Here is an 8,904-nt window from a genome sequence, read left to right as displayed (position 1 = left end):
CTGGTCGCTCTCTCTGCCGGCTCCTGTTGCGTCGCTCTGGCGGGGAACCGGAAGCTCCCGGGGACTCGCACTCTGCGTTCCGAGCAACATTCCTCCCGTCCGCTGCCGCCCCCAAACTCCGTATAATTTGGGCAGGAGGGGAGAAGCGAGTTGCAGCTCATTTAAAAGCTTTATTGAGCACTCTTTCTCGAGTGCATTTCTCGAGTCGTTTTTATTACGGTTATTTTTTTTATTATTTTCCCCCATACAATCAGGAGGGTGCTTATTTCCTTGCGCTTTTATAGCGGCAGGGAAGCGGAAGCAAAACCTGTGTTATGGCTGCAAGCTGTAAAAAGTAAAGTGGGCTTAAAATGCAAAAGCGCACACGTGCCCACGTTTACTGTTTTCCATCAGGATTGGCACGCGTTCTTTTGCTTTTATTTAAACGTGCCAGAAATGTAGCAGCTGTGCCAAGGATGAGGTAGAGATCGGGAGAGGTGTCATTTTGTGGCTCACTACTTAATGCACGTGGTCATCCGAAAAGGATAAGCCACTAAATCCGATGTCTAAAATTATCCAGCTGCCCCACTACCGAAAGAGATACAGAGCTCTACTGCGTGCTGCGGGACTTTTATAAAGTCAAGAGCCCAGATTTTGACTGCGGATAGTAAAGCCAGACTAAGACATCTTGCTGTCTGAAGCCGAGCAGCAAATGGCACTTTCTTACCCGCAAGCGTGACACCTACTACTTGCGAAGTTATTTTGGCATCTGAAACCTTGCTCTTCCCGAAACCCCACGGAGAACCCCAGCTTCCCTGTCAGTAAAAATATAAGTTGTTTTTTTTAAAATAAAAAACTAGCAAATTTCTACCCTCCCGTGACATCCAAAATAAGCTGCTTCACTCTTGCCTATTAGTAGTCAAGCCCGGAGAGGATAGCATCTCACCGTCATTTGGCATGGGCACCAAAACCTATTACACCCTCTCCCGTAAGTAGATGATGTACACACTATTTTAGCCCTTTTAAAACACAAAGGGTAATTTTTAAAATTAATACCAAAAGTTGGTCCTGTGCGAAGTGTCATAATGACTGATACCTACATACATAATTTTATTTGTATGCCACCTTTCCATAGCTAAAACCATGCTCAAGGTGACTTAACATTTAAAAAATGTATAGTACAGTATAACGAAAATAGTAACAAAGAATAAATAAGACACATCAAAAAGTACACAACTAAAGAGAACAGTTTCACATTAAATCATAACTCTAAAAATAAAGATACAAAAATAGTATCAGTAACAACCCCCCACCCCCGCCTAAATAATACCCCAACCCAATAATGAGCTGTACTGTATATCAGATGGAAAACTTTTGTGGATTTATTGAGGGTGGAATCTCAATCCTGGATCAAGTACTGTTTTTTAAAAGGGTGCTCTTGGCACAGGTCAGAGATAGCCAGCAAGATTTAGTTCATGAATTCCAGATTCCTGCCACAGTCTGGTTTTCAAGTACTGTAAGCTAGTATGAACTAGATAAACCAGCTTTATATTGTCACTTTTATTTGTAGTGTACAACTAATTTTATCCCAAGTTAAAATGTAAAACTGGAAGAAAAATCATCTTTAAAGTAAATTAGTCCCCAAATGCTTATTTGGGTTAAAAGTGAATCCCAGGTAAGAAAAGATCGAAGGCTTCTATTTTAAAGAAACTTTCATCTCAGTATGAACTCTACTCCCCTCCCTTCACATTCCACTCTGCAGTACTTTTTTCCAACAGTAACCATTGACAGTAGGTAGTGCTTCTGGAGAAAATCATTCCTAGATCTGGGAGCTGAAGATCCATGTCAGGTGTAGATACAGAGCAACCATTCTGATGTACAATACTTCAACAAGCAGGCATTTAGCAGGTGGCTTCCTCCAAAAAGCATTGCCTTTTGAACCAGGATGTGGTAGCAGTGCTTTGGTTTGTCACCCAGTTCACAAAAGAGACTCCTCATACTGCAAGAGTCAACATCATTTAAAGTAGTTGCCAGAATAAGCTGGTGCCAAGTTTCATCTGTAGTGACTCCTTAAACTAGGAACGACAATGTTTGCTTCCCAAAGCTCTGATACATACATATATGATACCCCAAATATACCAAGAAACATCAGGAGAACATGAGAGGATAAAACTTCCTGGTAGGATTAAACAAAAAAACAGTGAAGCTAAAGTAGCTGCATGTGTTAAGCCTTGTGCACCACCATATAATTATCTTAAGGTATATTAGTACTCTTGCAGCTCAGCCTGGTCCTGCAAAATAAATTAACTGAGAGCCAGCAGATGCTACTAATAGAAAAGCTGCCTGAAAATAACTGATCAGCTCAGCTTAGAGCCATTTAATACCTAGAAATCTCAAACCAAGGAACATATAAAGGAAAGCTGAATGTCAGAACTATAAGCAACTTTTGTTTAAAATATTCAATATTTTTATTCATTTTTTCCTACTGGTTGGCTTTTCTGGGGGGGTGGGGGTTATTGACCGTTTATTCCCTAAGTTTCATGGCACCATTAAAATCAGAAATAAGACTGGGTAATTGTGTTTCTGAATATCCTTTCCCTACAATTTGCTTTTCTGTGTTTAAATCCTCTGTGGAGTGTAACAGTCTTACAGAACTACAAGTAGGAAGTGTCACAAATGTCATTGTTGAACTTTAATTTCCATAGTAGGAGTTAATTTTTCCAGTCACAAATAAACCTGTGAAATTCACAAAAATTATACTCCTTTAACCCATTTGATAGTATTTACAAGCTTGACAGAGATCTATAAATAGCATAATCCTTAATTTTTCAGATACACATATTGCAAATTGATTATTTACATCTTTACCCAGAAACCAATCCCCTCTCCATATTATACACATGTAGTCTCCTGAAGTAGTGATTAGACTATGGTTCTGCTGCATTTTAGTGAAGTCCACCATTTCAACGTAAGCATAAAAATGTTACGGTGCTCTAAAACCAAACCAGAGAAAACACATCAACACTAACTGCTAATAAAATCATTTCTTGTGAAAGACCGAAAATCAAGGTATCAGGTTGTTCACCACGTTCGAAATGTACTTTTAACATTCAAGCTGTTGTTCACAAGTATTCAATGTAGAAGGGCCATAACAAGTTTAAATACATTTTATCATTTAGATGGAAAATTGAAGTGTGTACATATGACTATTGTGTAGTCTCATTAATTCTTATAACTGAAAGAAGGTACAGAGGCAATTTTGTTGAAAAACATTTAAGGGGTTGCATACATTTTTCCCTAACTTAATTATAGCAAATTAAACACAAAGAGACAGTCAGCAAACCTCCCATTATAACTTCAAGAAAAGAAGTGCCCAAATAACAAGTGTATGTTTCTAATTCCAAAAAGAAATCTCAACTTACTTTAACTTTCAAAACCAAGTACTGGCAAATTCATGAGAAACATGGTGCTTGCTTTTTGCTCCCTCTAAAAATAAAACCTCGTTTGCTCTTAAGACATGAGAAAAGTAAATCAAGAATTAACAGATACACACGGTGTTGGAACACACATAGCACTTTTTCAGAACTGAAGTTTGGTTTGCTACTGCCTCCTGCCTCAAAGATATTAAAAACCTATGGAAAGAACCAAGAATTCTCAGTGTTCCTACAAAGCTTTTCATACAACGAAGGCTGTTCCCCAAGAGGCTGCATATGTTGCAAGAAGAGAATTATTGTGTGAGCCAATAACAGGAGTGAACAGCAGCTAGGATTGTAGCCACAAGTTTTAAGGAAATGTGGTATGTACAAAAATACACAGTTTGAGAGCTGGAAAAAGTTATATGCACTAGACTTATTTACAAGCTTTGATTTTCACACCAATAAAAACACATTTATTTCGTCCTTGATTCCGGGAGCAAATTATACACAGACATTATATCAGTTAAGTTTAGTTTAGATTTTTTTTTAAATAATCATTTGTACAATAAATTTACAACTGAAAGTAATCAGTTGAAATGGTGTAACTGCAGTTTGCTGGACCAGAAGAGGTTCAAAAGTAGGACCTTAAATTTTCTCATAACCAGACTGGAAAAGCGGTCAAGTAATCCTTGGCTTTATTTGCTTCTTCTCAGATTACTTTAGAATAAGGTGCAAATATATATATATATATATATATATATAGTTATATGGCTCTGTAGTCAATAATAAGTTAACAGTAGTTGGGACAGGAGAAACAAATAAACTTTGGTTTTAAAAAATATCAAGTGAAATATTGAATAAAAGCTATATAGTGAGACTCAATATAGTAACCTTAAATACTTTAAATATCAAACATGGGGGGAAGCTTGTTCAGTGAAACTTTACTTCCAACTTAACCACTTATGTGCCACTTCATTACTTGCTTCTGGGTGTATGTGTTTCCCCAGTGAGCTTAAGTAATGGCTCTCTATATGGTATGCATTCAAGAGTGTGAGTGGGCTAATAAGTTTCATGTGTATCCCAAGGCACAGAAGAAGTTAAGTCCTCAAGAATATATATACACATATTTAAAATCCTGTTGATAGCTGTAGGATTAAGAATTACTATACAGAAATTTGGATAGCTATCCTGGTCCAGGAAACCAAACAGTTGTGTGACTAGAAAGGCACACACTTCAGTCATTAACAGCTACACTGCAAGGCTTATTGTATGTCAACCTGAAATTTTCTTTGAACAGAAATTTAATTACTCCCCCCGGAAAAAATAGCAGTTCTGGAAGCTGCCGAAAATAAAGAGAAAACTGCAGTAAGTATCCTTTATTTCACCAGCAGGATGAGAGAGAGAGAGAGAGAGAGAGAGAGAGAGAGAGAGAGAGAGAGAGAGAAACCCCAAAATTCATTTTACACAAACACCCTAAAATAGCAATATAAACTAGCTGACACAAGCATCACTGTACATTTAAATTGATACAATTGTCTGATGCTTCCAGGGCCAGTAAGTGTTGAGTTGCCATAGGCCTCGTTAGCGTTAGAATGTTTCAAATGAAGAACAATCAGGTATGATCCCTTAAAGTGCATTCATTTTCAAGTCTCATGTGCATGTCGATGCACATGTACAGAGAGCTGTCATGTGACATTGACCTCCAGAATGTGATCATCCTTGCTGGGAATGACAAGGATTTGCATGCCAGAGCTGGAATTGAAGACCTGTCCAGGAGAAAACGATTGCAGCCGAGGCATTGGTAAACCTTTGTGTTCTGCACTGGCTGCTGAATGTATGCTGCCTCTGCTCTTTATGCTGCTGCTGTCAGCTTGATCATCCATATTCTTGTCCACAGAGAGATTATCATTTTCGATCCAACTATCTGTTTAAAAAACAAAAATGCAAAACTTTATTCCATGTGCATCTATAGTATGAACTATAATCAATTTAGGGTTCATCACCTAGAAGGAATCAGACGTCACTGCATGACCTGTTATTTACAGAAACACTTTTAAAAATCTGTGCTAAAAAGACTGAAGAGAGCCCGAGGCTGGGCAGCTCATGCCATCAGCTCCTGAAAAAACTGCCATTGGCCTGAGAGTGCTCACTCAGGGCAGTCCCTTTTCCACCTCTCCACAGGCTACAGACTTGGGTGCCCAGAAGGGGAAGCAAAAAAGGCCAGGCCAGGGAGTCCATTCCATCAACTCCTGGAAGGACCAAAGGTCTGGAACAATTCTGCTGTTTTGCTGTTACATCTTCTGTACCTCATTTTTGTTTTAGTGATTTACTGAGTGCCCTGGCATAAGGGCAGCATACAAATGCAGTAAATAAAGCATTGCAGTGAATGGGGAAGCCCTAGCACTATAGATTTCTGTGCACTTACTAGAGCTCCCACAAGAGCAAGAAACTGTTAAATCATACTTCAAGTATCTGCCAGTCCCAAGCATAAGAGCGCTGAAAGCATTCCAAGGCAATGATTGCACATAATGTATGCTATGCCATGCCATCAAGCTACATGAGCAATGGGACTGCAAACGTTCTCTATCAGCAGACGTTCCATCAGACTATGGGGGCAGATAGGAAAAAAAGGGGTAGAAGTGCACAGCCTTTCCACTGACTCTGCTGCAAAACCAGCAATGTGTGACTCCTCTCCTAATCTTTCCCGTTCCAGCTGGTCACGAGAACTATAATTAAGTGTTAGTGCCTGTTTTCCTCATCTCTCCCAATACCTTTACTTTTTGAATTGTGTCTTTTCAAATATAAGCCTGCTGGAGGAGACTCTTGAGAGTCCCATGGACTGCAAGAAGATCAAACCTATCCATTCTCAAAGAAATCAGCCCTGAGTGCTCACTAGAAGGACAGGTCCTGAAGTTGAGGCTCCAGTACTTTGGCGACCTCATGAGAAGAGAAGACTCCCTAGAAAAGACCCTGATGTTGGGAAAGATGGAGGGCACAAGGAGAAGGGGAGGACAGAGGATGAGGTGGTTGGACAGTGTTCTCGAAGCTACTAACATGAGTTTGGCCAAACTGCGAGAGGCAGTGAAAGATAGGCGTGCCTGGCGTGCTCTGGTCCATGGGGTCACGAAGAGTCGGACACGACTGAACGACTGAACAACAACAACAATCTCATTACTGATATTCTGCAAGCCACCCTGGGAGACCCTTCTTGCTGAAAATCAGGATAAACGTGTCTTTCCAACTTTCTCAGCTGAAAAATTCTAGCGCATTTTAAACATTCACATAAGCACCTAAATAAACTGTTCAAGATTATCTGTGTTTCAGGCCTTTAAACGAAGCGTTGAAAGGAATACATTCTTACCTGCATCGAGCTGCATAGAGTGAGCAGTGTAGTGCGGGAGGTATTTAAATAGCCTAACATCAGGAAAAGGGAGGTATCCAGCAAAGAGAGGCATGACTTCCATGTGCACTTTGTGGGTTGCCCGAACTGCAATTGGCATAGATATTACCCCAGAGCTCTTCCCACAGACTGCCCAGTTACTACTATTGTCTACAACTGAAACAAAAGAGAAAACACTATTAAAAGGAAACGGTTACTGAGACCCATTTTTCATTTTTAATACTGTATAAGCCATACTTATGAGGGAACTATATAAAATGTCTGATGTAGTCCTTTTACAAGCTTCATGAGATAGTCAGTGATGCCATACAAACAAAATGATTTGATGAAGATACATACACATATTTAAAATCCTGTTGATAGCTGTAATATTAAGAATTACTATAGACTTAATTCAAGATAATTGGAGGGGGGGATCAATTCTTTGGCTATTAGAGTTACATACACTTTTGGGTGACCTGAGTGACTAAACCACACAAAATGCAGTCCAATTAGTATGCCTACCTTCATACATTAGCTTTGTTGTGCAGTAACCATCAGATTCTGTCAATGCTTCATCTTTGTCCACATCCAGGAGGTCTGAAAGGCGGGTGATCGACACCTCCAGTGAGCACAACGAGCCTGTTTTACAATATTCTGCCCCCAATGGGGGGGAAATCTCAGCTTTCACATTATATAATGTCTGGCAGAAGCACAATGATATTCATGGTCATTATATACACAAGGTTAAACATTTCCACAATTAAACTGATTAAGAAAGATAATCTATCAGTAAAAGGAGATTGGCAGGGTAGGAGAAAAAGTCTGTCTTCTACTCTTCCATAAAAAATAGGACCAAGCCACAAAAGTTAGGGCGAAAGCCTGAAAATAAACTCTGTATCGTAAAAACAAGCCCAAAACCTATTGATGCTAAACAAGTACCAAGCATTACCTTCAACATACGATGGCTTCCTAAAACATCATCATGTGGCAACTGCGCCACACAGAGGTTGTAACATCTAGAATGGCTTGTCCCATGGGGCACTGTTGTCATGCGGAAATCTCTGCGCCACCACTAGCCACTATCAGAAAGTCCAGCAATGGCCCCAAAATGCCACAAGGTTGTGACAATCCACAGATAATCCGCTCAAGACACTGCAGGAGCAGTAAGAGCCACTTGCCAAGCAGTGATCAAGTGGTCTCAATGTTGCAAGTGCCTGGCAAAAGCCAACCCTGTGAGTCTTCCAGTATTACAATATGGGGTTTTAAATTTTTACTCCTGTAAACCATTTTGAGATTGTGTGATAATGTCAAGCAGTAAATGAATACTGTTAAATAAATAAACATTTGAAAGCCCCATCCCACCCCACCCCATCTTTTAATGTGGATTCCTCGAATCTGCCTGCTTCCACTCTGGAAAATCTCCAACCTATCTGATCTAGCTGTCAGCGTGGCAAAAACTTACAAAAAAGTTTTCCAGCTGGAATTCGTAAGTGTACGGCTTCAGAGAAAGTGAGTGCTCTTCAGAAGGAGCTGAACGAAAGTTCACTGAAAACTGGCATTGCAAAGATGAGGGAAGTTCTTTTGTCCACTTCAGTTCCCATACAAAGAATACTGCTTGCTTAGTGTAGATATGCTGAAGGAGAGAGTTATGAGTTTGTCAATAGTCACTCTGGTGTTAGCTAACAAAGAACAGAATATACATACTATTTAAAAAAAACAAAAACATTTCTACAGGGGTGGACAGTGCATTCGTCAACAGCACTGCATGCAGCAACCCCTTTCCCCCAAGGCTGAATAGTTTGCTCAGAACCCTGGATCCCTCACATTGGTTTTACTTAAAACAAATGTCTAGTTCTTTTGGTTAGTTATGACGGCTAACTACACACAAGCAAAACTGTGTCTGTTTCAGCCCTCCTGGCTGATGCTGGGAGAAAGCAAACCACAAGGCTTAGCTTAGTGTTACATCCAAACCCAAGATTGTGCTTTGCTTTGCTCCCAAAACACTAGGTGTGGACGACATTTGTTCTTGGATTATTGATTGTGGATTGTTGGAACCAAACAAACCATGATCCATGGTTCTGACATACAGTAGTGCCTCGCAAGACGAAATTAATTCGTTCCGCAAGT

At 39.9% G+C, this 8,904-nt stretch overlaps 1 protein-coding gene across 1 annotated transcript in view; it reads right to left on the bottom strand.

Moving 5' to 3' along the window:
- Nucleotides 1-2,644: 2,644 nt before the first annotated feature.
- TRAPPC10 (trafficking protein particle complex 10) overlaps nucleotides 2,645-8,904 on the bottom strand; it is a 42,993-nt gene continuing 36,733 nt past the window's right edge. The window contains exons 20-23 of the mRNA XM_033147118.1: nucleotides 8,240-8,410; nucleotides 7,300-7,477; nucleotides 6,757-6,951; nucleotides 2,645-5,319 (exon numbers count right to left, since the gene is read on the bottom strand). Of these exons, the coding sequence (XP_033003009.1) occupies nucleotides 5,081-5,319; nucleotides 6,757-6,951; nucleotides 7,300-7,477; nucleotides 8,240-8,410 (783 nt within the window). The 3' untranslated portion in view covers nucleotides 2,645-5,080. The remainder of the gene's footprint in view (nucleotides 5,320-6,756; nucleotides 6,952-7,299; nucleotides 7,478-8,239; nucleotides 8,411-8,904) is intronic.

Source organism: Lacerta agilis, chromosome 4 (genome assembly GCF_009819535.1).
Source record: "Lacerta agilis isolate rLacAgi1 chromosome 4, rLacAgi1.pri, whole genome shotgun sequence".
Taxonomy (NCBI): Eukaryota; Metazoa; Chordata; class Lepidosauria; order Squamata; family Lacertidae; genus Lacerta; species Lacerta agilis.
Note: the sequence above shows the minus strand (reverse complement) of the source record. Positions and strands in the feature narration are given on the sequence as shown.